Raw genomic sequence first — 27,393 nt, 5'->3', positions numbered from 1 at the left:
GGTCATTAGCACCAAGGTCCAACTGTTCTAACTTGACAAGGAATGAGAGTGAACTGCAAGATACAAGGAATATAAAGGGGAAAAGAGAGGAAGAGGAAGAGGAAGAGGAAGAGGAAGAGGAAGAGGAAGAGAGAATGAGAGAGAGAGAGAGAGAGAGAGGAAGGAAGGAAGGAAGGAAGGAAGGAAGGAAGGAAGGAAGGAAGGAAGGAAGGAAGGAAGGAAGGAAGGAAGGAAGGAAGAAGGAAGGAAAGAAGGAAGGAAAGGAAAGGAAAGGAAAGGAAAGGAAAGGAAAGGAAAGGAAAGGAAAGGAAAGGAAAGGAAAGGAAAGGAAAGGAAAGGAAAGGAAAGGAAAGGAAAGGAAAGGAAAGGAAAGGAAAGGAAAGGAAAGGAAAGGAAAGGAAAGGAAAGGAAAGGAAAGGAAAGGAAAGGAAAGGAAAGGAAAGGAAAGGAAAGGAAAGGAAAGGAAAGGAAAGGAAAGGAAAGGAAAGGAAAGGAAAGGAAAACTAATAATACTGTGTACAAACAAGTGATGTACAATGCACCCGCTGACTGATGCCCAGGCTATCCCTAAGCAGCCAGACCCCCCACCCTGTCCAGCCCCCCATATAATTGTTCAGCATGATGCCATATGGTGTGGATTAGCCCTTTGGCCAATTTGGGTCAGCTGTCCTGGGTTTGTCCCCTCCCAGCTTCTTCTTCACCCCAGCCTGCCTGCTGGCAGGACGGAGCAAGAACCTGAGAAGTCCTTGGCTTAGTGTAAGAACTGCTCTGCAACAATTAAAACATCAGGGTGATACCAACGTTAGTCTCATACTAAATCCCAAACACAGCTCTGTAACCTGCCCTGATACTGACATCAGGCTGACGGGCCTGTAATTCCCTGCAAAGTCCTTCCAGCCCTTCCTGTTGCCTGGAGGCACGTCTGCCAGCCTGCAGTCCACTGGGGCCTCCCTCATCACAGTGGGCAGCAGAAAAGACCTGCTGCGCTCCTCCCTTGCCACGGGAGCCCCACGGCTCCCACTGTCCCCCCAGGCCACAGTGAGCTCCACAGCCCTTCCAAGGAGGCAGGAGCAGCTGGTGCAGCAAGGCTGCCTCTGCCCTCCGCAAGCAACCTCAGGGCCCCATATACAACAGCCTGGCAGCATGGCTCTTACCCTCCAAACCGTCACACAGGTAGTCATTGTGGGCTTACATATGATGTTACAAGCACCCTGAAGTCCATAGCACTAATATCTACCTCTCTGTGAATATAACAGGCCATCAAATTATGGTCCCTTCATTTCGTATTTCATGTTAACAGTTAGTATGTCACTCAGTAGTCATGTAACTTATTTCTCTTGAGACCTAAGACAATATTAAATTACATCTCATGCTTCTTCTATATTTGTCAAGGTGGGTGATTTATGGACTAATGAACACATTTCATGTGAACTTTTACAATATTCACCTCAGTTTCATTTCCATACTCAATATGATGTTCATGAAGGTGCATGACTACAGGATTGCTTTTCTCCAGTTAATTAGAATTCAGAGCATTTCTCTAGGTTAAAAGCAAAGAGTATGCAGCCACTTATGTTAAAATTGTTGCCCTGATTTTCACTGCTAGTGATTTCAAATTCTTTTCAGGCTAATTGGTCTGCTTTTCACATTACTTAGCTTTCATCATCCCTTTGCACTTCATTTATAACATATTCATTTTTTATATATCAGAATCCTACTCACTGCACTTTAGAAAACAGTCTTCCTGGCAGGGGAGAAGGAACAGAGGTCTATGAAATAGGATATAGCTAATGATGTAATTAGCAGTATACCAAGCTAGTACCAGACCCAAAGGATTATAAAGTTTATAAATGTTTATAAATCTAGTTATCTGATTAATTTTATATTTTGGCTTTTGGTTTTGGTTGGATGGTTTATTGGTTGGTTTGGTTTGGTTTAGCTTGGTTTTGTTGTTGTTTTGTTTTGTTTTTGAGAAAGCCTGAGAAAGTCATAATTTTGATGAGGCTGAAACTCATGAGTGGTATATGGATAACTTTTCAGCCCAGGGAGGTTTGCATCTCTTTTTCCAGTGAGCTATTCATTCAAGAATAGCTCTAGAATAGTTGAGCTATTGATCAGCGTCCAGGTGATTTTTTATATTGTTTTTGCAGATGTGGAGGGATGAGGCATGTGCTACAGGGTAATGGATGCAGTGGAGTTCTCTGTAAAGGTGATCTAGTGTATAGTGTTGGAGAGAAGGCACTACAGTTGGTGACTACATGAAAATAGTTTTTGCTTGTTTGGAAGCTCTCTACAGGTACCTCAAAGGAGGCTGTAGCAAGGTGGGGGTTGGTCTGTTCTCCCACGTGCCTGGTGACAGGATGAGGGGGAATGGGCTAAAGTTGCGCCAGGGGAGTTTTAGGTTGGATCTTAGGAAGAACTTCTTTACTGAAAGGGTTGCTAGACATTGGAACAGGCTGCCCAGGGAAGTGGTGGAGTCACCATCCCTGGAAGTCTTGAAAAGACATTTAGATGTAGAGCTTAGGGATATGGTTTAGTGGGAACTGTTAGTGTTAGGTCAGAGGTTGGACTCGATGATCTTGAGGTCTCTTCCAACCTAGAAATTCTGTGATTCTGTGTGATTCTGTGAAGATGCAAAGCAGGGCATGAAGTGGAATGTCAGCACCAGAGCCTACCTGAGCAAGTTAAGTGATGACCATCATGTTGAAACAGAGGTTATTTATTTGAGGGACTGGTGTGGCAGTTGTAAGTATTTCCCGTTTGGGTATTACAGGTGATGCCCAGTCCTCAGTGTGGGAGAATTATCCTTGGGGCAGGTGAATGGTTTGGGTAAAGGAGTGGGAGAGAGGAATCGCGGGAGGTAGATGCAGAGAATAGTCAGACTTGCTAGTGTCTCTGATAAGCACTGGCCTTGGGCAAGTTGGGAGTTGAGCAGCCTGCTTCCACTTCTCTCTTATACAGATGTTGTGGATGGAGGTCTGTAGGCTTGGTATGAGAGGCTACTGAGGGACGGTGTCTTGCCATATGAGGATGGTCCTTATCTGGCAGCAGAAGAGAATCTTGAAGGCCATGGTGCCTGGAGTGAAACCTTTCATTTGATTATTTGTAAAATGAATCTTAATGAAATACATGCTAAACATACATATCTTTACTATTTGACTCTCCACACAAATCATGCTAGACATCACTCCAGGGAAGGGAACAGATAATGTAAGGATATAAAGGAAATGGTTTTAGTGTTAGGAAAAAGCGTTGGTGTTAGCATTAGTTGATAAAGTGAGAGGAATGTCATAAAAGAGCTGGGGGGAGAAAGAAGAGATTGGAAAGCTGGAAGAGGTAGGTGAAAGGCTGGGCTCCTTCGTCTCCACCAAGACAGGGATGCCTTGTTGGTAAGCTCTGCACCTTCATCTTTTGGAGAGGAATACCTGAGATAGCATTTTGCTAGCACTGTTATCAGATATGAGCGCTATTGCAGAAAGGGTGTTTATCAAAAACAATTCCAAATCTCATATAGAAAATAGAATCATAGAATCATCCAGGTTGGAAAACACCTCTAAGATCATCTAGTCCAGTCCCATCTGTCACCTTATTAGAAGTTTTCAACTTTGTGAAACTGTCTCAGTGAAAGTTGTTGGCAGGGCTCTTAAACAGGCAAGTGTTTGACTTTGATAGGCACCTTTCAATGTGACACAGATCCTACTCCCACTCCACCTAGGTCTCCCACAAAAAGTTATTTACAACAGAAGCCATTTTATATCTCATGGTATATCTCTACTTCCTTTGGCAGTGTGAGAAAAATCTCAATTAATTTTCTTCAGACAGGATCTTCTGCAAAGCTATTTTATTTGTGATTGGAATGGCGGAAGTCCTGTCAATTAAGAGTGCATTTTAGTAAACAAATCATAACCTTTTATTCCCTATTACCCGACGCCTGATCACCTCCCCTGTTTCCTCATTGACTGAGTACTACAGGTTCACAAGCTACCCAACACTCCTCTATAGCATATATGTACAATTTTCCTTTCTTTCTTTTTTTTTTTTTTTCCAACCCTTTAATTTCTCCTTTCTTATGTTTTGAGAATTTGTGATCTTTGTTTTACTATTCTCACACTGCTCATCCTATTTTTCTCAAGCTTCTACCTTGTTCTGGAACAGTGAGGGGCCTTCTACTGTCCACTTACCTACTTTGCATTTCTCCTTGTTATGACTCCACAACTACCTTTGAATACAGAAAACTAGTTCTCTACTGCAAAAACACAACTTAGTTTCTCACAGCAGCCTTTTCACACACTCACTCACAACGGAAGTCTGTACTCTCTCTATCTCCAAATCCTAACCCTAACTCTGAACTTTCTGTGAAACAAAACAATTTGTGGACTTTGACTGATTCCAAAGTGCTGCCCATACAGCAGGGCCCCACGTGCCCCAAGGCTCCAAGAGCCCTGCTGGCATATCATAGTGGGACTGGCTCTGGTCTGCACTCAGCTCACAACCACAAGATGTGTGCTGCTGTGTCCCCAACCCCAAAGGCACATCCTTTGAAAGTCCCTTCACAGTCACACTAACAATGGGAGTCTGTGTTTTCTCTCTCTCCAAACCCTAAGCCTAACTCTAGACAGTGCCCAGGTCCAACACACACCACACACAGCACTTCCATGAAATGCTGCTTGCAGTGGAAGCAATTTATTTAGTAGCCCTTGATTTCCTTTGGCAGCCTTTTAATGAAATTGCTCACAATGGGAGTCTGGACTTTCTCTGTCTCTCTCCAAACCCTAACCCTAGCCCTAGACATTGCCTAGATCCAAGAAACATTTCACCTAGTGCTCCCAAGAAAAATTGCTCACAACAGAATCTTTTGGTAGCCCTCCACTTGCTTTGGCAGCACTCTCACAACTTCAGTCACAAGGGGAGTCTGTGCTTCCTTTCTTTCCAAACGTAAGGACAGGGATAAGACAGCTCCCAGGTCAAACATTCATCCTAGCAAGAGCTCCCATGAAAAAGTGTTCCCATCTGAAGCATTTGGTAGCCCTCAACTTCCTTTGGCAGCCCTTTCACAACCTTAGTCCTAGAGAGAGTTTGACCTTTCTCTCTCAAAACCTTAATCCTAACCCTAGGCAGTGCCCTAGTCAACACCCTCTTCCAATACCCACCCCACCTAGGCTCCCATAAAATAGTGCTCACAACAGAAACCTCTTGATAGTCCTTGACCTTCTTTGGCAGAATTTTCACAAACCCACTCAAAAAGGGAATCTAGCTTAGAGCTTGGGGATATGATTTAGCGGAGGACTGTTAGTGTTAGCTCAGAGGTTGGACTTGATGATCTTGAGGTCTCTTCCAACCTAGAAATTCTGCGATTCTGTAAATATTAATTCGGAGAAGTTTTAGCATCTTCCCCATCTCAGTAGCACATATGAAGCAAGGAGTGTTGCCTACATATTCATTCTTAATCCATCGCTCTCTAATTTCTAATCCCATGTTTCACAACGAGGAGCAGCCCAACGATCAAGCGCAGCAAGGACCTGGGCCAGCACCCCGGAGCCCATGTGGGCACGCCTCGGGACGGAGCAGCCCACCTGACACTGCGGGGACTCTGGAACGCCCCCCCACCGTGGCCCTCCCCTCCTCTGCTCGCTCTGCACTATGGCAGCTTCCACCGTCCCAAACTGCCCATGCTGTCTCTCTCCAGGTGCCCACACAGGTTCCGAGGGAGCCTTCAGACCGCCTCCCTGGTAAGGCAGCTTGTGCTGACGGGCCTGCTTCAGTGCCCCGCATCTCTTGCTGGGGGAGCAAGCTCTCCTTTTCTGAGAAGAACTTGCTTCTTAGTTCCAACCTGAACCTTCCCTGGCAAGGCCTGACAACCACCACCATAAGAAAACAGATGTGTTACTAAGACACACTGAGAAAAGCAGGGATGGAAAGTCAGTTGTCGGGGTGGGAGTCTTCTTCCTGAGAGGAGTCCATTCTCCTGTCCACGTTGGCTTTCATGCGAGCTGCCAGGCGGGAGAACCTCCGTCCTGCTGATGTGCCCTCCAGGCTGTAGAGGTGCCCCAGTAAGGAGAGGCAGCGGGTCTGCTGAAGCATCCAGGCTAGCTTCTTCCTCCTGACACACAAGAGAAACTGCTGAGCCCAGAGGCGCGGCTGTAGAGCACCAAACCAGACTGGGCAGGGGAAAGTGGGGTGGCAGCTGAGACACGTACACCTCCTCAGAGGAAGGGAGCTGGTGCTGGAAGGGCTGCTGGCACGGAAGTGGGCAAATGAAGAAGTGCTGCCAGGGGCAGCCAACCGCTACAGAGGGTGTGCTGGCACTACAGCACGGGGGGGGGGGAAGTGATGCCAGGCACCAGCAGGAGAAGGACTATCGCAACTCTGAGCCTTCTCCTCATCACGCCCTTCCCCCCCCCAACCTTAACCCAACCCCATCCCATCCCTTGAGGTCACTGCCTTCCTTCCCCTGTTAAGCCCGTCCTCCCTGTTCACATCTCTTCTCTGTTCCCAGCCACCCCAGCCTCATCCGAAACGTGCCAGCAGGTGCATCCCTCGGCACAAGCTGCTTTCTATGCAAAGGCCCAGGGACTGCACAGGGGGGCAGCGTGAGGCTGCACTGGCCCCTGTTTGACCCACATGTCGTGCCTTAATGCCTCGGTCCTGCTAATGAGCTATGGCACAGCTTAGGCGTGGCCTGAAGTCCAGGCAGGCCTGGGCCTGAATGCCTGGCACCAGAATACTCTTCCTTTCCCACGCTCTCCCTTCTGCTGCTTACCGAGCCTCTAGCAGAAGAGAGGGTGTTCTTCTGTTTGTGGCACAAAGAGCACCCTGAAACCTTTCCCACAGAGACTTGACAAAGGCTCCGGCGCATGTCTGAGGGAATCGCTTTTTCAGAAGGCTCAGCGCCTGCCTGGTCGTTTTCTTGGCCAGCCCCACGCGTCCTAGATTACAGCAGACCTGCACAGGAAGAGGAAGCCATGCAGACATGGACCGCTTTCCCAAGCCTCTCCTCCTGCAGAGGCTGCAGAAATGTATAAGGGGCTGGCCATAGCAGGGACACCCCCTGCAAGAAGGGCGTCACCCTGCCGCTTTACCTCCGCTTTGAGGCTGAAGAAGGTCACCTCCTCAAAGCAGTCTAACACAGTTGCTGTCTTCCCCATGGAGTTCCTCAGGACCTCCGCTTCGTTGAGCTTCATAAGGGCCTTTGAGCAAGCACACAGGCAGCAGGTGAGCATCGGTGCAGAGCCCCCAGCTAGCTCCACCCTTCCCTCTTGCCTCCTGTGGCACCTGCCTTAGGAGGGCCCGCATCTCCCCATGTGATCCCTGCCCTAGCACAGTGCCCTGTGGGCTCAGAGCTCAGGCACCAAGGGAGCCTTCAGACTGCCTCCCAGGTACTGCAGCTTGTGCTGACGGGCCTGCTTCAGTGCCCCGCGTCTCTTGCTGTGGGAGAGGCAAAGCGCAGGAAACAGTCCGGCTCTGCCCCCACTGTTTCTTTTGGGAGGCCCCTCAGCGGGCGTGTCCTGTTGCAGTGGACTCCAGGTGCAATGTGTGCTGGCAAGCAGGGTCACTCACCATGTAGCTGTTGGAGACGTGCAGGTAGGCAGCCGCACACTCCAGCAGGTAGTAGAAGGCTCGGGAAGCATTGCCTGTTGCCACATAGTGGCGAGCCAAAGGCATAAGCACTGATTCAATGACGGCTTTGCATTTGCAGGAACACTCGCCACCGTCCTTCTCTTTGGTCCTGCTGGGCTGCACACTTGTCCATTTGCCCTCTGGTGGAAACCGCTCTGACGCTCTGGTCAGAGGCAGGTTGCCAGGAAAAGAAGAGAGCAAAGAGCAGATGAGCATCACCTGAGATGACCCTGCTCTCCCTACGGGTAGCAACAAACCCCTATTTCCTGCTGTCTCATCCCAGCTCCCACCCCACAGCCAGCCTCCTCCTCCCAAAGCTGGAGTCCCAGCCAGCAGCCAAATGGCAGAGCTCCATCTGTCTCCTCTGGAGCTCGCTCGTTTCCACAATCATCAGAACCTTGTCTCCTCACCTGAACTCCTCCTCCGAGAAAGCCTGCTGCGGCTGCAGGGCATTTGCACTACCTGGGAAGAAGAGAGCGTGTCAAGGGACTCCCCACATAGCCCGGGCTAAGAGCTGCAGGCTTGCAAGGGTCCTGTCGAGCAGACCCAGGGCACAAGAGCTGCGGTGATCGTCCTTGTCCCCTGGCTTATCCCTGGTGTTGGGGACCCGGTGGGCCCCAGCCTGCATGGGCCTGGACTTCCAGAGGGAGGGGGCTCCGCTGCACGGCACACAGCCTACCTTCAGGGGTGTGAGTCCTGTCCTTCTTCAGGTGTTCTCCAGCGAGCACCAAGGCCTCCCAGCTGTGCCAGTCATCCTTGTCAGCAGAGCCCTGGCAGTTTTCCCCATCCTGGGGACTGGGGACGGCGAAGCGGTGGAAGGCCACAAAGTCCCCTCCGTGGCAGCTCCGGCATTTGTGCGCGTGCTTCTCCAGGAAGGCAGCACACTTGCGCTGCGTGCTGGCCCTCTGTCTCTTGGGCCACAGCTCGTAGGCTGCCTCCTGCAGCAGCGGGGCACAGAAGGCCAGAACGCCAGCCTGCTGCTCCGTGGTCTCCTTGCTTGTAGACGGCCTCTCCACCCCTGCAAGGCAATGGATGGTGGCCTCAGCCAGAGTGGTAGAGACATTCCCAACAGCCGCTGGGAATTTCCCTTTGCACAAAGCTGGTGGGGGAAGGCCTCCTTCAGCTACAGCGCTCCTGGGTCTACGTTACTGCCACCACTTACCGCTCCCTGCCTGCTGAGAGGTGGCCGGCCCCTCTCGAGCATCTTGGATGTCTCTGGGCACTCCTGTGTCCTTCAGCCACTTAAGGATGTTGTCGCTCACCAGCATGTCCAACAAATAATTCATCTGCTGCCTGGTGCAACTGGGAAGGATGTGAGCCAGCAGCTGGGTGGTAAACACTGGCCCTATGATGGCTGCAAACTTCAAAACCATCTGCTTCTGCAGCGTGATCCGGTCCAGCTCAGCCAGTGCAATATCTGTCAAGAAGAAGCAAATCGTCTCTCTCTTTTGTGTCCCGGAGCCTGAGCTTGGAGAGGCTGGACGGTTCCACCACAGGAAACAGGGTAGACTTTGGCCTCTCTTCCTCAGGATGGCACCTGGTGGGCAATTGGAGCCCAGGGGAATGTCTTCAAGATGGCTCCACTCCTCTTGCAACCACAGGCCACAAGGCCCAGGGATAAGAGCTCCTCCACCACGGATGGGGAGGGCACGATCCTGCGGGTACATGCGACCCGTGATGCGACCTACCGGAGCTGAACTAGGCTGATGCCCAGCAGCGCACACAGAGAGCAGAGAGCGCTTTCACCACCTCAGAGCTGGACTTGGAGCTCCCCACAACTGCTGTGGGCCTCACAGCCGGCCCACAGCCCGGAGGGGGACATCTGTGTCCTTAAGCACAGAGCTCTGTCTGCTCAGACCAGAGTTGCCTTCCTGGCAGGGCCCCTCAGGCTGAGAGGGTGCTTCTGCAGCATGCTGATGCCCAGCCCCTCTCTCACATGCACCCCAGGAAAGGACCCCAGCACAGCCACGAACTCAGCCCCTCACCTTTCAAGGCAGCCGGCAGCACGGTGGTCTCCAGGCTGACATCTGCTCTGACGGTGCAGACCCTGCCACTGTTATTCCCAGCACTGGAGCTTGAGGTGGCTGAGACAATGGGTGAAGCCTCGACTGCAGAAGCTGGGAAGAGAGAGAGAGAGAGCATGAACAAGGTGGGGCAAGTCCAACCTGTCACGGTTGGGTGCGCTTCATGGCCCGCACCGAATGCGGTCAGTGAGCAGGGCAAACCGGTTTCCACTGCAATGGTTTTGTCTGCATTGCCCTTGCAACTCTTTTTCTGCCTTTGGACCAGCTGCCCAGCTGTACTGAACGAATATCCCGCAACAGAACGCAGCGGTTGCTACCTTTGACAGCGCTCCCTCCCACAGCCAGGGAAATTGCCAGTGATAATCCAAAAGGCAAAGCCCATGCAGGCTGTCCCCAGGGCAACAGCACTCTGCTTGGCATTGCTCTTGCAATTACTGCTCTTGCGTTACTGCCAAGCTCCTCAGTTCCCAGCGCCTTTGCGGGCATTTCTGGTTTTGGATTACACTTTCCCAGGTCTGACCCTCTCCTGCAGAAGGGCTTTCTTCTCGAGGGAGCTGGTGGCTTGCCAAGGTGACAGCAAGGTGTGCAGGAGCCCACACCTCAGCCAGATCAAGTTCTGTCCTGCTGCCAGATCGGACTCTGCCCAGACTCACTGGAAAGCCACAGGACACGGTCGTGTGTGTGTGTGTGTGGGGGGGGGGGGGGGGGGGGGGGGTGACGTGCAACAGCATCTAGCCAGTCCGCAACAAGAGTGCTTACCGATCAAGCCCTCCCAGTTGTCCTCTACTATTTTGTCCTGCCTCCCAGTGCTGAACAAGAGCATGTTGTTGCGACGCAGGCAGCGCAGCAGTTCCTCACAGTAATATGGGATGCCAGAGCTTCTTTGGATCAGGAACCTGGGCAGGAGCAGACCCAGCAGTGACCAACACCAGGGAAGTATGGTGCAACACAGTTCTGATGGGCGGGTGGCGAGTCACTCAGGCCTCACAGGGTAACCAGCCTCTTTGTCACAGCTACGGCTCACTTCAGAAGGGGGCGGTCCTCCCACTGGCTTGGGCGTTTGGGACCCCTGACCCTACACTGTTTGCTGGAGTCCATGGGGAAATGGTCGTGGGCAATGTCCAAAGCACAACACAGCAAGCCTGATCTTCCCTGTCCTCAGGAGCCCAGATCTGCTCCGGCAGCTGGCTGGACCCCTGCTCCTGGGAATCCCTACTGCAGCCTGGCTACATTGGTCAAAGCCTTTTTCACACCTCAGCCACGCTGAGGCTTGGGTACCCATCTCCCTCTGCTCTCCTCTCTCCTCTTCTCTCCCTTTTCCTCCCTGCCTTGCCCTCCCTCCTCTGCAACAGCAAAGGGCTGTCACTGCCCACGTGCTGCGTCCTGGGAGCTGCCTATTTTTAGCTCACACCTGCTGTGGTGAGTCTTAAGGAGAAACCCAGGTCCTTGCTGGAGTCAAGGATGCTGCCAGAAGGCCCCGTGCTTCCTTTCCTGCGGGGCGACTTCCTTCCGTGGCAGCATAGGTCCAACCCCTCCGGAAGAGCTCCGTGGCCTGCAACATACCTTGCTAGATCCCTGGGGATGCTGACCACTCCAAGGTCCTGGCAGACTTTCTGCACCACAGCTGCAGGTTTCAGCTCTTCCAGATGAAGACAGCTGATTCTCTGGGACGTTGTGCTGTCTGCTGCAGCTTTGAAAAAGCTCTCCGTTCTCTCGTGGCCAGGAGCTAAGCTCATCACCATAAAGAGCGTGACGCTTTGGAGCACGGGCCACATGACAGTCCAGGAGGCAGGGTCGATGAAGTGGGCGTTGTCGATGACAAATATGCCAAATTCTCCTCCAAGGGTCTGAAAAAAGCAGATGGATCTGTGTGGAGTCTGGCGGATTCTCAAGCATCCTCTAGGGGAGGAGATGCAGCCTCTCTCTCCGGAGACGGAGAATACTCAGAAGTCTCTCCCCAGCCGCTTCCCTCTTCAGAAGCTTACTGGCTTTTCATTTCTGCGAGACTTTAAGGCCTCCTGGAACATCACTTGCCCTTCTGAAGAAGGGAGCTTGGGCAAAGGAATGCAGAAGGCGTCAATCCTCCTCCAGGGCACATACCCTCCAACTTAACAGGAGGCGAGCTACGACGAGGCATATGGGGAGGGTGTGAGAGGGGCTTCTGGGAGGAGGGGCTCCTGGGCCCTGAAGGGCGGTGACCCTGGCACATCGTCCTGCTGCCCACTCAGGCTGTTCTGATGTGGAGCCTGCAGCGGGCAGGGTTGTTTTCTTTCTCTGACCCAGGTAGAAGGAGGAACGCTCACCTTCTGTAGCACTTTCCTACAAGTCTTCTGCAACTCCCTTTTCCTTTGAAGGTCATGCATCTTGCAAACCTCGTCTGAGATGGCAAACTGGACAGGAAAGCAGAGTCAGAAAGAAACATCATCCTGGGACCAGGCATGCCTATCCACCAAGCTAGACGGCAGAGCAAAGCGCCTCTGCTTTTGCATGAGGTCAGCGCAAGCCTCTCTTCACTGGCCTTTCCAGGGCGCTGACCAAGACACCTGGCACATGCACAGGACATGAAGTCACCACAGACAAGGAGCCTCCCTGGACCCACGAATCAGAACGGGGTGCTATGAGCACTGCAACTCCCAGCCCAGCAGAACACCCAAACAACCACCAGACTACCTCAGGAGGCCTCCCTCTCGCTCTCACCTCGACGAGGAAAATGTTGTTGAGGAGGCAGTAACTGCTCTCTTCTATCGCCCCTTGGAGCTTGGCCTGCAGGGTGCGCTGCCGGTCCTTGCACGTTTCACCCGCCTGCAGTCCCAGGGCCCTGGCCACCAGCATACAGACGGCAGAGAAGGGCTGCCTCATGTTGGCCTTGGTCAGTTCCATGGTGACAACCCTGCGGTGCAAAAGCAAAAGGCAGTTGAGCTGCAGAAAAGGCCCCCAGTAGCCCACGCCTGCCAAGACAGGAGAGTTAGAGACTCACGCTGCCTGGTTCTTACTGCAAAGGAACGCAGGGTGCACAGTCCTGGGGGTGTGGGCGGAGGGCCAGGCACAGGGCAGAGGCATCGCAGTCTTCCACGAACGTCAGGGGACGGGCGTGGGAAGGGGCTCAAAAAACCCACTTACCTGTGCCCAGTGGCCTGGCCCAGAAAGGCCAGCTCAGTAAGTAAGTGGCTCTTTCCAGAGCCCAGAATGCCTGCGTACGCCAGGATGCGCGGCTGTCCCAAAGTCTCATAGGCCTTCAAGCTGCGTTCAAAGAGGTCAATCTCCACCTCCCGACCTGTGAAGACCAACCAGGAAACAAGCTGTTGCAGCATGCTGAAAAGCAGGGCAGCATTCCCTTTTGCTGGCACGGCAGCTTCCCTCCACCACGTCAGCAAGCCTGCCTACACCCAGGCCTCCTTCCAAGCCCCTCATCTCAGAGCCGCCTGCCTGCTGGCCACACGGCGCAGCTCCTAGGAGCTCTTTCCCCTCCGCTTCTCCTCCCACAGGCAATGAGATTCAGCCAGCTGGACGCAGCTCCCCACACTGATCCAGCCCAAGACTGGAGGGCACACTTTGAGGCACTGCAGGCAGCTGCGCCCAAAAGGCATGCCAAACATCTCACTGCACCCTGAGCCCCAGAGCTCTTGCCAGCACCCTGTAGCTAAGGTGGCGTCTTCGGGCCTGTTGTGGTTTTGGCTGCGATACAGCTCCTTGTCTTCACAGGAGCTTGGAGTGTGCTGTGATGTGCTGGACTTGCCACCAAAGGAACGCCGAGAACACACTGAACTCTTGCCGAGCAGTGCTGGCACAGTGTCAAGGCCTCTGCAGTTTCTCATGCTGCCCCACCAGCCAGCAGGCTAGAGGAGGGAGGAAGGGAGCGAGCGGCTGTGTGGGGCTCAGCTGCCTACCGGGGTTAACCTCCCGCAAGGTGCACTGCTTTGGGCAAAGGGAAGCAGCTGGGGTTCTGAAGAGCGAGGACTTCTCTACCTACCCAGCAAGGGGCCATAGTCCGACCTCTTCTTGGTAAGACCCATGTCAAAGATGCTAGAAGCGGGAGAAGACAAAACATGAGTTTCACTTAGTTGTTCAGAAGCCAGGGAATATAGAGCCTGCTGTGTTAGGGGAGGAGACCCGCCGCAGGTAACTGCTTTTCTTTCCAGCAGCATGCTGTCCGGAGCATGCTCCCCGGCCAACGTTCGAGTGGACATGCCAGGACAGCTTCAAGCACGAAGAAGGCCAGCAGCCATGGCGGGACAGCAGAAGGTGTTGGGAGTCCCTCGCCAGAGGCCAAAACCAAAGAAAGCCCAGATGCGGCAAAGAAGCCAGGGTGTGCTGTTGGCTAGTAGACTGCTCTGCCACCCTGGACAAGCAAAAGAAGCCTCTTGGAAAGGAGGACCTGTGTCACTTAGTGGCTCAGGACACCAAGCACCTGGCACCTTTGGCTCAAGTCTTTTGATAGTTTTCAAGAGACAGCAACGTTAACATCCAAAAGGTCCTCCAACCCTGGCCCGGAGGGACAGCTGAGAACTGAGCAGGCAGACAGGAGGAAGAGTGGCCCAGTGGCCCACCTTTCCCCAAGGCGACATGACTGACCCAAAGCTTCCTGCGCAGAAGGAGCTGGGAAAAAATTCCTCCTTGCATCAGAATGACCTCTGCCTTAGCCTTGCACATAGTGGAGCAAACACAGAGCAGGGAGGGAGCCCAGCGGAAAGCCGCTTGGACAAAGCCTGCATGGCTAGCGTGCGTCTCCAAAGCCAGGACAACCTTCTGCACCCCACTGGCGTCACTCGCAGCTCTCTTAGCAGCAGGAGACACAAGGGCAGAAAGGCACAAAGCAGACCCATGCCAGGCCTTTGGATCTTCTTGGCCACAGGGAAGGGATGTCTGTGGGAGGCCAGGCTGGTCTCTTGCTGCACAGCTCCTCTTTACCGGTCAAGGTTGCACCCTTGGCTTCCCCTTGTGGCCCCATCCAGATGGCTCGGAAGACACTCACCACTTGTCGGTGATCCCCACATATTGATAGATAGCGCCGGGATCTGTAACACCTTTCAACTTTGTCTTCGGCAACTCCTTGAAGAGGTAACTGGGCAGGCGAGAGGCCTTGTAGGTGTCTTCATCACAGGACACCAGCCTGGGGTAGTGCACCATCAAGCGGGCACCCCAATTCACCTTATGGCCAATCACTGCCATGGAGAGAGAACACATTGACATGGTTAGGAAAGCAGCCTTGCCCCACCCTTTAAGGCCAAGGGCTACTTCCCCTTGTTGTCCATAGGTGCATGCCTAGTGCACTGCACCAATGAGCACACACAGCAAAGATCTTTTAATTAATTCATTAATTATATAATATATATATATTTATATAAATATTTTATTATATAACTCTGCAGAGTCAGGTGCTTGGCGATCTTCCGCAAAGCCAGCACACCTCTGACTTGAATCACCGTTACTTGTACACAGCAAACTTGTGAAAGCTATCTCTTTGGGTACTTCTGATTGGCTATTACAGCTCACCTAACTTATGTCTCCTGAGTTTGCACATTACAGAGAAAGAGTGGGGGCTGGGGAAGTGGGGACACATCAAATCCCACATTAGCATACGTTAGCATTTTGATGGGTACGATTTTTAATACGTTTATGACCCTTAATGAGCAAAAGGTTACTACAGATTAGTCTGGAGCTGTTGTTCTCCTCCTTGTTTTCACCTTTTGTCCCTTATCTCCCTTGCTGCTGCTAGCTCAAGGCTACCTGTCTCTCTGTTCCCTTATTCTCTCACCTAAAAGACTATACAAGCTATAGAAATACTACACAAGCTACAGGACTCTCTATATTCTTCAAGGTTTCCTTGTTTTTCCCAGCTTTGGGACTACACCCTCAGGCACAGGTCAACCCCGCAGCAGGGCAAGCTGACCCAGCGGGAACCGCAAGTCTCTGAGCCCATTCTCCCACCTCAGGTCGAGACCTGTGACATCTGGGCCGCTCTCGGCAGGCTGTAGCATATGTGCTTGCCCCAGCCTTCCCATCTCTTCATGATGGATGTGTGTGTGACAGGTGTGCTTAAGCACACCCACGCCAGCCTCCCACTCTTCAGACTAAGGTGCGGTACCTGTATGTTCAGCCCTCTCCGGATGGCCACAGAGGCCGTAGAACATCGTCCCGCTGGTGACCCCAATAGACATTGCCCTGGCACACAGGGAGAGAAGTGCAAATTCAGTGGTGCCCCAGGCGCAGTCCTGCTCGCCCCGCTCTGCCACTTCCCACGTCTCCCCTTGGCACCAACCAGGGACACCTGCTGTCCCACAGCCGGTGTGTGCCTCGGGGACTTGGAGAGCTCGGGGCACCACACACAAGGGACGTGGGGAGGGTGCACGCAAGACGGCTTGGACCCTTCCCCTGAGGCCCGATGGCTGTGACCTGCAGCAGGCCACAGCCCCTCTCACTAGTGGAGGAAAGCAGGTGCTACCCACAGAGCACCTACAATGCCAGCGACTTTGAGATTAGGCCAGAGCCCTGTTCCTGGCAGGCTGTGCTTGGAGGGACTGCGCCTGGCTGCCGTGAGCTAAGCCCAGGGGCCACCTGCTGCCTCTCAGGGTGCTGCCTCAATCCTGCCAGGGACAAAGGAGGCCAAGCCAGGAGGCCACGTCTCTTGCTGGTCATCCCCCTTGCGCTGTCCCAGGCAGCACGCATGCCCTGCAACACCGCCACACACTCACTCAAGTTTCCTCAATGATCTGGAGCACGTGCTGAAGATCTGAAGAGCGCTGTCCAAGGCACGGGTGCTCTCGTCATGCAGCTTTGCTCCAGACATTCCGAACACACAGAGGAATGTACAGCCCTGCAGAGGACAGATGCAACACATCTGGTTACAGTGCCTATGGCCAGCAGCTAATGCCGTTCCATTGCAGTCGCCAGGGAGACCAGTAGAGCTGCAGGTCAACACAAAGCCACAGAGGACTGATCCCACCAGCAAGGCAGAGCTGCTCCTCAGTCCCTCTCCACTAAACAGACACAGGCCACCCTCTGGGGGTGGGATTGCTCCCCCACGCTCACCTTATCAAACAGAAGGCTTTTGTTGATTTCACCCTTGTGAGGACTGATGATTGTTGAAATCATCCTGTTGGCATCACGGAGGCCCCTCTGAAGATCCAGTAACCTGGCCTCTGCAGAAAACTGCAGCTGGATAAAGAGGCTGGTGACTGGCCGTAGCTCAGACCACAGGTGCAGCGGCATATCCACGTCCAGCTGGAAGTGAAGAGCACGACAGCTTTGCCAGCCTGTTCTCCCGGCGGTTCCTCTGGGCCCGTGCCACGTACCGAGGGAGAGCAGGCATGTTGGCAATACCAGGTACTACTGGAGGAAGGGTAAGTCCCCTGCTCGGTGCCAATCGCAGGCCAGCCTGCGGCAGGCAGGTCACAGCAGAGTCATAGCACAAACGACAGAGGGGAATGTTCCAGCAACACTGCATCTTGTGGCAAGTACGGATGCGAGGGGCGACCCTCTGGCACATCCCAGGGACTTGAGCAGACTCGCCCCCTTGTCCTTGCCTCGTGCCCACAGCACGTCCAGAGCAAGAGTCATGGAAAAGACAGAGGCAAGTCCACCTCCTGCCACCCGTGCCTCTTTGAGGAGCAGCACAAAATGGGCAGTTGCCTGGCACGTGCAGCACCAGTAAGCCTGGCATCAGGTCCCCTGGGTTCCCGCCCCAGGGTGCTTTTTCTTCCATTTGTCTGTTTTCACGAGAGCTCCACCCATGCAATGCACACCTTCTTCTGCCCTCCCAAAATGCAGCCTCCAGCAGCAGCGGCCTTACCTTCCTGAGAGGAGCTGCTGGTATGTACTTCTGCATCTCTGCTGCCACTTTAGGACCATTGGACACGAGAAAAGCTGGCCTTAGGTGCCCTAAGGGAAGCAAACGCAGGCCTTCACTGGCAGGACGGGACTACAAGGGGGTTGAAAGACGGGGCTGGCACTGGGCAAAGCAGAGCAAAGATTCTTTGGCGTTTCCTCCTGCTCCCCTCTGCAGCTGCTTGGCCAGAGCCATCCCCTGGAAGGAGGGGATGGCAGCGACAGCCTCAGCTGAAGCACAGGAGGGACAAAGGCACGAATGCTGACTGAAAGGTGGAAGAGGGCAGGGGGAGTTCCTCCCTGGAACTCTGAAGCAGGCAGGCCCCATTTTTCCAGCCAGTCTCAGAACACGGTGAAGCAGGGACTCACCTATCCTTTCCAAACGCTGCATCTTCGCGTGTTGCTCAAACTGGCCTGCAGCATCTTGGCGTTCTGATCCAGACATGTGCTCCATCCTCTGAACCTGCAGACACGCAGAACAAAAGTACTGCCGCTGGCCTCCCCAAGGAGCCCCGGGAGACACAGCCCGCCCCTCCACTCTCACTTTCCAGAGAAGGGCAGAACCTCTTGGTGCAGCAAGCCCACCTCTCTGGATTTTCAGCTGGGACAGAAGTGCCTCTTCAGAAGGACCAGAGCCACGCAGGCATCACCCAAGCATGCCCCAGCTCTCCAGGACAGCTGCGCGACCCACGGGGGACATTGCTGGTGGGGCCCACACCCTTCCTGTGCTTCCCTTGGCCAGTCACACCAAGCAAGCACTACCCAGAGCTACCCCTGAGGTGGAAGGGCAACTGCTTCAGCTCTCTACCAACCCTTACAGCTACAACTCTCTCCACGTCCAGCGCCTCAGCCTTCTGGCATCTGCCTCCTTCCCTCTCAGGTGCAGGTCTTCAGAGAGGCTCTAGAGGCCAACCTGTCCACCTACCTTCAGAACCCGTTTGCCACCAAGAAGCCTGGTCTGGATCTTTTCCTGCTCACACAGCTTCCAGCAGGTGGGCGAGACAATCACTTCACTTTTAACCGCAAGGTTTTGGGCGTTCATAACTTCCTCCAGGGCCTGGCTGCAGATGAAGTACTGCTGATGGTACCTGTCTCCAGCAGCCAGTACGGTCATTTGCCCTGCGGAGATCCCTGGGGAGAGAGCAAGAAGCAGCATTGACACCGGGGAGCAGAAGCAGTCAGCAGCACTGGAGAGTGCCAGGGCTGTGCACGTGGCACAGCTGACCCTGCAGCGCCCATACCTATCTTCAGGTGGAGCTTCTGACCCACGTGTGTGTCACGACTGCCATGCTTCTTCTGGATTTGTTGGCAACACTGCAGCACCAGGCTGATGGTCTGAGGCAGCTGAGCTTCTGATGCTCTCCACAGCACCAGCACAGCATCCCCTGGGGAAAGTGAGGGGAAGGGGAAGGCTCTCCTGAGGGACAGCAGCAAGTGGCCAGCCGGCGTGCAGAGGAGGACGGGCTTGTGGGAGGGCATCCTCCTGAAGGACAGCACCCTGGCCACAGGGACCCCTCCCCTCTGCCAGACCAGCCACAGCACCAGCCAGGGCAGCAGGGCAAGAGGGTGGGTGGCGGGGGGACCCTCTGCCCAGCACTCCTCCGCAGCTGCAGCAGCCCAGGGACACCACCGGAGGGATTGCTGCGTGGCCAGAGAGCTGCTCCATCAGGCCAGAGCACAGAGCAAGTGGCTCCCGCGGGAAACACTGCACAGCAGCAGGACATGGAAGCAGCCTCCTCCTAAGGACATACCTCCAAACTTCAGGATGTCTCCTCCGAAATCCAGCACAACTGTGGAGAAAGAAGGGAAGGCAGAGTTATGGGGCGCCTTCTTCCGGAATCCGTGGGGCAAGCCACCTGTAGCCACAGCCCTGGCCCCTGTACAGCGAGTTGGGAGGCCACACAAGCACAGTACGGTGCAAGCTGGAAGGCACCTCTGGAGAGTATCTGCTCCAGTCCCGCACCCCGTCTCCACTCAAGCCGAGCCACTCAGAGCCACCTGCCCGGGGCCACGTCCAGACGCCTGGTGAAGATCTCTGAGCGGGGACACTTGCAAATGCTGCCAAAGTGGTGGCCACCACATGCTCACGGTCAGAGACGTCCCCCAGGATAAGGGGCTCAGGAGGGCCACACACAGATGTCAGTGCGAGCCTCCCTAGGTCACTGGCACGCTGGCACTCACTGGATGCCCCCAGCCTGCCTGCGGTCCTAATGGCACCAAAGCGGTGTTCCATCGTGGAACTGCAACGGTCTCTCTGCAAGCACAGAGACAGATGCTGAGAAAGCAGGTGTCCCCTTGCTCATACGATCAGAGAATGATCTAGGCTGGAAAAGGCCTTCGAGATCATCAAGTCTGACCATCCACCTAGCCTACTGAGTCCCCATCACTAAACCATCTACCTTAGTGCCACGTCCACACATCTCTTAAATAGCTGCAGGGACTGGGACTCCATCGCTTAACTGGGCAGGCTGTTCCAGTGCTCAACCACAACCTCCTTGAAGAAATTCTTCCCAGTACCCAACCCAAGCACAGCCTGCCCCAAATCGAGAGCCTTTCCTCATGGCCTCTCTCTTGTCACCTGAGAAAAGAGACCGACTGCCTCTGCGCTGCAGCCTCCTTGCAGGGAGGTGGGAAGCGCAATGAGGTCTCCCCTCAGCCTCCTCTTCTCCAGACTAAACAACCACAATGCCCTCAGCTGCTCCTCGTAACTCTTGTTTTCTAAACCCTTCAGCAGCTTTGATGATCTTCTCTGTACACACGCAAGCAACTCAGACATCCTTCTCGTGGTCAAGGGCCCCGAACTGAATGCAATATTCGAGGTGTGGGCTCACCACTGCCGTGTCCAAGAGCTATCACTTCCCTAGCCCTGCTGGCCACACTAGTTCTCATGCAGGCCAGAATGCCATCGGCCTTTCTAGAGACCTGGGCACGCTGCTTGCACATGTTCAGCTGGCCGCCAAGCAGCAACCCCACATCCTTTTCTACTGGGCACATTTCCAGCCACTCTTCCCCCAGGCCTATGTGGCTGCATTAGGTTGCTGTGTGCCAAGCGCAGGACCCACCACTTAGCCTGGTTCAGTGGCATGTGACTGGACTTGGCCCAGCCTACCTCAGCAAAGCCTTCCCACCCTCAAGCCAGTCAACCGTCCCGCCTAACTTGGAATTGTCTGCAAACTTACTGATGGAGGGTGCATTCAATCCCCTCCTCCCTCCTGGTCACTGATGAAAATGTTAAACAAAAAAGGCCCTGGTAGAGTGCCCTGGAGAAGGCCACTGGTGTCCAGACACCAACTGGATTGAACCTGGATTGAACTCCGCTTGCTAGGACTCCTTAAGCCCAGCCGTCCAGCCACTTCTTTACCCAGCAAACAGTATGTCTGCCCAAGCCCTGAGCAGCCAGTCTCTCTGGGAGAATACTGTGGGCAGCAGTGTCAAACGCTTTATAAAAAGCCAGGCAGACAATGACCAGAGCCTCTCCCTCCTCTACCAAGTGGGTCACCTTGTCGTAGGAGATCAGGGTAGTCAGGAGGCACCTAGCCTTCAAAATCCCGCGCCAGCTGCTTCTGATCCCTCCATTGGAGGCATGTGCCATGTCACAGCACTCAGGATCACCTGCTCCGTAACCTGCCCTGATACTGACATCAGGCTGACGGGCCTGTAATTCCCTGCAAAGTCCTTCCAGCCCTTCCTGTTGCCTGGAGGCACGTCTGCCAGCCTGCAGTCCACTGGGGCCTCCCTCATCACAGTGGGCAGCAGAAGAGACCTGCTGCGCTCCTCCCTTGCCACGGGAGCCCCACGGCTCCCACTGTCCCCCCAGGCCACAGTGAGCTCCACAGCCCTTCCAAGGAGGCAGGAGCAGCTGGTGCAGCAAGGCTGCCTCTGCCCTCCGCAAGCAACCTCAGGGCCCCATATACAACAGCCTGGCAGCATGGCTCTTACCCTCCAAAACGTCGCTCATGTAGTCATTGAGTGTTTGTGCCAGCTCGTCAGCACCTCTGTCTGTGCCGCTCTGCTGGACACACTTCTCTGACAAAGAAGTGAAACCTGCAGGAAGAACAGGCAGAAATCAGGACATGTCTACGTGGGCCACAGGGCCTGGCAGCCAGTCCCATGCTGCCAAGCCTAAGCGCCTGTCAGTCGCTGCATCGCAAGAGAAGCCAATCCGTGCTCTCTTTAGCCATCACAGCAGGAGTCCTCAAGAGCGACAAGATAGCTGTGCCATCTACGGGCCAGGGCCCCCGAGGGCCTGGTGTGTCCCAATGGCTCGTTTCCGGGGAGGCTCTACCGTGCCCAACCCACCTGAAAAATCCGCTAAGAACAGCACTCCCACGATAAGCCTGGGGATCTGTCTGTCCCAGGTGAAGTCCTCAGAAAGAAGATCGGGGAGGAGCACGCTCCTGTTCTCCATCTCAGAGTACGGGTACTTCCCCTCCCAGGCAGATGCTATGGTCAGTGCCCTGTGGTACCGGGGTACCTCAGCAGAAGACAACCATGCCCAGCTGGGAGGGAGGAGATGAAGACCCCTCAGCACCGGACGATGCAGTGAGCCTGGGGCCTTCTTGAAGGACAGTTCGGTCTCTGCCACCATGGGTCATCACAATCACCTGGTTGTGATGCCATTCATAGGTCATCGCTTAGTGGCTGCCCTCCAGCAACACGGTGGGCTAACAGTGCCATCCTCCATAGATCAATGCCTGCTGAGCAGCAGCCGCTGTGACCCCGTACAAATGTATAGAGCTACTTCTTCCAATGAGGTTATTAAAAAAAAAGGAAAAAAAGTACAAATAGGATTAAGACTGGAAGAGGGTAAAGAACATTCATATATTCATGACAACATTCACCACCAGAACCTTCCAGAATGGTTGCTCAGTTCTTCTGTTCTGGGGGGGTGGTTAGGGGCTGGTGGCAGGGAATGCAGGCTGCTGGTCAGTTAAGTCAGCGGACCACTGACACAACCAGAATGAAGAATGCTAACATATAAATAAAATTCAGAAATTATTCTATTCTGGCTAGAAAAGTTGTTTCATGTTGCTCCATCCATCCAAGAGGAAAGGTTGAAAACAACAGTGGCAACGTGAAGTTTAAGAGAAGAAGAGATAAGGAGTGAAGGATGGAGGATGAGGATGGTAACATAAGCAGCAAACGGTGGTTAGTAATTAACCTCTTAGAAGATCACTAGAAAAGAGATATTTAAGTAGGAGATTTGTTTTGTTTTGAAAACACTGGCTTGTGCTTTTAAGGGTCACCGATTACCTGAACTGTTTGCAAGGTCACTGCTTGAAAACTGGAAAACTTGTTCAATAAAATTAACAATTCTGTATATTGAAAATTGTTATAAATGGCTCAGGATTCAAATTAGGATTACATAAAAAAATAGGATTTATTGAAAGAATATAAAGGAATAGAGGTAAGCAAACAGCGCTGGGTGCACCGGGAGTCTCCGCTCCACCAGGACGCACACCAGTTACATCAAGCAGCTGATTTTTATGCTCCTAGACTAATACATATTCATTACTACTTCTAAAAAAAATAGATTATTAAAATTAGCTTCCGGGGTGCAGTCCCTCCTACTGGAGCATGCGCAGTCTCCTCTGGGGTCTCTTCTGGGGGTCTCTAGGAGTCTTTCATGCTGAAGGCTCGTAGTCTTCCTCTCCCCCTTTGTACTTACTGGGCACCATGCCAAGTTTATAGAACATCCTCTTCAAGTCTTGTCTCCCAGCCGTCCTTCAGCTTCTTTCTCCTTCCTCTTTATCTCTTGGCCCCCCCAACCAGATACCAAAGATCCACATAGTATCCCATAACAGTCACTAGTTGTTATCAGTTGTTCTGAAACTCCCAGACACACGAGTAATTAAAACATTCTTCCCCAGCCATTCACAGACACATCTATAGCAGTGTTAGAAATAGAAGTCCGGAATAACAAAAGCAAACAGGTTCATAAATTTAAGAAGTGATAAATTGACTAGAATGATGGGGAGACTGGGACACACTGCATCTGTGGTTCAAGAATTAAATTGCCAGTGCAGGGCCCAGAGGCAGACAGGATTCAAACAGAATTGTTCTTTATGGACACGAATTGTTAAAACATTCCTCACAAAAATGGTATGGTTTAAATATTAAACTTCATAAATGTTCTCATTTGTGTATTACATTTATGAATCCAGTAGTTCTTAACTGAAAACAACCAAATGTTTTAATTAAGGTTTAATAGCAAATAAATGCATTTCAACTTTCCAAACTCGTTTTTCAGCAATTTTAGCCTACTGTAATTCCAATTACTTGATTCAAATCATGCTTCAGTCTGGTGTAACAACAAAATCAAGTTTAACTTTCATTATTCCATTATTGCCTAACATTTTCCCAGAGTAAACGTAATTTAGATGGATATAAAAGACACCGCATGTAACCAGCACAAAAACAGTCACTTCATTTTAAATGTGCATAAAAAAACAAACAAACAAACAAACAAAAAAAACAAAAAAAAAAAAACAACAACAAACCACACAGAAACCCAAACACATGAATGGTTAACTTTTTGTTCCCTTTTTCTCAGACAAAACCTTTGTCTTACTTCGGAGAGCAATGTCTTGATATCTGAAGGAGCTCCCTCCTTGAAGTCATCCATTCCTAGAGTCAAAACGATCAGTAATTCATCTACTCACAAGCATCTTTTCTGCTCTGCTTCCACAAATTATGTCTCATCTCAGAGCAGAGCCATGCTACTCTACCATGTTATTATACCTTCAGCTGGGATTTACATGGCTGGGATTGGTGTGCTTTTAGACCAGCAAAGATCATTCAATACATTTGTTTGACCTCCTGCGTGCTACAAACCACAGAGTTTCACCTCAACATTCCCACATCAACCCTGCAGCTCCCAGTTCAGCTATTTTATGGTTTATGATTATATATATTGTAACTATATATAGTTACAATTCCAAGGACAGCTTGCAACGTAATTATTCAATTCAAATTACAAATAGGTTCTCGGGCCCCCATACTACCTCATTCAGGTTCCAGGTAGCTGGTCCATAATGCTGTATGATTCTTTCAGGAGGCCATTCATTCTCTCCCCATTCTTGGGCACTACGCCCAGCTAAGGAAGCATCAATAGATCGTTTTACTCTATTCAGATAAAAACAAACAAACAAAAAACTCTTTTCAGCTGGAATTAGCTCAAACCTTTCTTTACATAGAAAGAAAAATCTAGGAGCGTAACAGAATGACACCAGGCAGAATGACAACTCCCAGAGGGAAGCCCTACAGTGACAGCGAGTCAGAACAGATGATCTGTGGCTACCCCAGGGACAGACTCAAATGCCATGACCTGCGACTGAAAGTGACCGCCAGAACTGGGATGATGGACGCATAGAATGCTTGCCTTTAAGACAAGAGACCGGAAGGATGGGCAGTGCAAACCCCTTAAGAATAACGCTTCAGAAATGAATTCCCCAGCCTGAGCTCCTGGTGAAGCCCAGATGACTTCCACAACTGTGTCTGTTTCCATCGTCACTATCTGAAACCAAATATGCACAAGACCCAAAACGCATCTGCTCTTTAAGCTGTGACTGCAAGACAAGAAGTGCTTGGATCAGCCCTATGATCACAGAATCACAGAACTGATGACGAAACAAGCATTTAGGACCTTTAGTGTGGCTACCAAGTTGCCCATCTAATCTGTCCAGTGGAAGAAGGCGATGAGGATATCAAAACCTGAGGAGCGCGTAACACATAATGATCATATCAGGAAACATTCGATACAAAATAAAAGTTACACGCACGGAAGAAGTGATCCCTTTAAGCTCCTACTGCAAGACAAGAGGTGCTCAGCTCCCAGTTGAACATCAGCGTTATTCCGATGAGGTCAAGTGTTCAATACCCTCAGGATGGCTTCCCCAGGGCCTGCCGAGCACCAAGAGCAACAGCACAGCACAGACAACAAGCTGGGACTGCCCTGCCTGGCACGTGTTCACGCTGTACGTGACAGAACTCCCCACACATCATCTCTGCCTGACCTGATCAATCCTGAAAGGCCCCATCCGCTGCAATGACTTACAAGCACAGACCCTTGCCCTATGGGTCCATTCACAACCCCAACTCAAACATAGCACTTGCCCCCCCAGCTTAGCTTGGGAATGCTGGGAGGCAGGTTCCATCCTCATCAAGGAACACAAAGGCTAGCCAGGACACTGCTTCAAGCCTAAGGCTCCTCTTCACCTGCAGAAATAAAGTGCCATCAGGCACCAGCACGCCAGCCAAACTTCTTCCAGGGAAGCACCCTCCTCAGAAACAAAACAGTAGTCAACTGACCTGCTCTGCTACTGAAATCAGATAGACACCCCCTAGACAACTCCCTGCCTCCCCCTGCCAACACACAAGATTTGCCCCTGAACTTAATTCTCAGGGCTCAGAATCCATCCTCAATGTGGACCACAGAGACCAGCTAGGATGTTCCCAGTACCTTCTTCATCCCTGGAAAAGAGGAGTCACCCAGAGGTGGACCAATAGACTACCAAACCAAAAACAATGCCCGTTTTCCAACTTTTCTCCACTCACCTTCCCAACCCACACCCAGCGCTTCCATTCACTGTGCCAAGCCAAGCCCACGGGGCTTAGATCAAGGAGAAAGAACAGACAAACGTGACAATCCATAAAACGGTCTATACCCACTCCTCTTCTTTCATCCCCTACCGCAAGAGCCAAGAAGCCCCAGACCCGTGTTCCCCAGCCCAGTATCACCGCTTCGCCCACCTAACACCCCAAAGAGATGCATCTCCAGCATTTCAGGAACTAGAACTGCTGACGTCTGGCGCGCCTCAGAAACGTGGCAGGAGACGTACTCTGCTGTCGCAAGGTAGTTTGCCCAACAGGCAAAGCAGACTAACACAGTCCACTGACCAACTCAGGGCCCACACTGCTGTCCACTCACCCTCGTGCTTCGTTCAAGTTTCTGTGCCCATGCCCTGGGCTACAAGAAACAAAGAGAGAAGGTCATGCCCACGATGGACACGCAAACAGTACAGCTTCTTGCAGAGGACTCAAACACAGAGACCAGAGCCAGAAAAAAAAAAAAAAAACACACCCTTGAGTCCACAAATGCCAAAAAGCCATGAATGCACAGCAGTCCCAGCAGGAGTAATTACAGACTTATCCTTTACAGATGAAAAAGGTGACCCTGCTCAGTCTCTTCGTACTACTGCGCTTATGCAGTCGAGCCCCTTGCAATGCGTGCTGAAGCTCTTTGTGAATCCTCTGGACAGTGACACAAATGGCTTGATATATCTAAAGATTGAAATGTAACGCCAAAAAAAGGAACCGTACCCCATGATTTCCCAAAAACAAGTTAGCCAGCAACCCCTCCTAAGCATCCCTCTTCTAAGTGAATTCCAAGCTCTTAAAATCTAGAAGGATGCAAGGTCTAAAGACTCAACAGCCAGCAAAACCACAGGCAAAAGCTGCAGAAATATAACAAACTGTCCCTAACCCTGAACAAGATTACACCTTACATGCCTACTGCTGCTGGTTTCAGATACATGCTTACACAGGGAGCTTCGACAATACCTTTCTCCTAAACCCTGCTCCCTCACTTTGCCACCAAGGTTGTAACTTTGATAGTATTTGACATACAGGCAAAGACTCACAGTAAGCCCCGTAATCCTGCAAAAATCCTGAGGGACCCAGAACCACTAAGCAAACACACAAACTAACGTTATTGTCCTATCCATGAACATGCCATAACAATGACTCACCTGAGAAAGAACTGCATGCAATAAAGGCACCTAGTACTATATCAGTTGCTTTACTCTACCAGATCCTACTAGTTGCTACCTTAAAAAGATGTGCGTACCGCTCTCTACTTGGAAACGCATCAGTCCGTCCGTAGACTCTGACCCACCTAAAGAGCCCTGCAACTGACTGAAGGAAAAAC

At 52.2% G+C, this 27,393-nt stretch overlaps 2 protein-coding genes across 2 annotated transcripts; both read right to left on the bottom strand.

Moving 5' to 3' along the window:
• Nucleotides 1-5,919: 5,919 nt before the first annotated feature.
• On the bottom strand, nt 5,920-15,747 carry LOC309890260 (adenylate cyclase type 10-like; the record flags this gene model as incomplete). The annotated part of the gene is made up of 16 exons (XM_082783943.1): nt 15,727-15,747; nt 14,614-14,803; nt 13,612-13,664; nt 12,762-12,915; nt 12,339-12,531; nt 11,945-12,031; nt 11,205-11,488; nt 10,401-10,537; nt 9,603-9,734; nt 8,780-9,034; nt 8,297-8,635; nt 8,028-8,079; nt 7,558-7,780; nt 7,080-7,187; nt 6,761-6,942; nt 5,920-6,100 (listed from the first exon to the last, which is right to left on the bottom strand). The coding sequence occupies exons 2-16, from the start codon at nt 14,766-14,768 to the stop codon at nt 5,920-5,922; spliced, it is 2,535 nt and encodes an 844-aa protein (XP_082640069.1). The 5' UTR covers nt 14,769-14,803; nt 15,727-15,747.
• A 1,945-nt stretch (nt 15,748-17,692) lies between these two features.
• Nucleotides 17,693-21,873, bottom strand: LOC309890259 (adenylate cyclase type 10-like; the record flags this gene model as incomplete). The annotated part of the gene is made up of 7 exons (XM_082783942.1): nt 17,693-17,727; nt 17,835-17,928; nt 18,391-18,596; nt 18,707-18,850; nt 19,217-19,255; nt 21,405-21,509; nt 21,765-21,873. 7 exons carry the CDS (start codon nt 21,871-21,873, stop codon nt 17,693-17,695), a joined length of 732 nt encoding a protein of 243 aa, XP_082640068.1.
• Between the last annotated feature and the right edge of the window lie 5,520 nt (nt 21,874-27,393).

Source organism: Aythya marila (assembly GCF_965140915.1).
Source record: "Aythya marila genome assembly, chromosome: Z".
In the NCBI taxonomy this organism is placed as follows: domain Eukaryota; kingdom Metazoa; phylum Chordata; class Aves; order Anseriformes; family Anatidae; genus Aythya; species Aythya marila.
The sequence above is the reverse complement of the archived record's forward strand: the minus strand, read 5'-3'. Positions and strand labels throughout refer to the sequence as shown.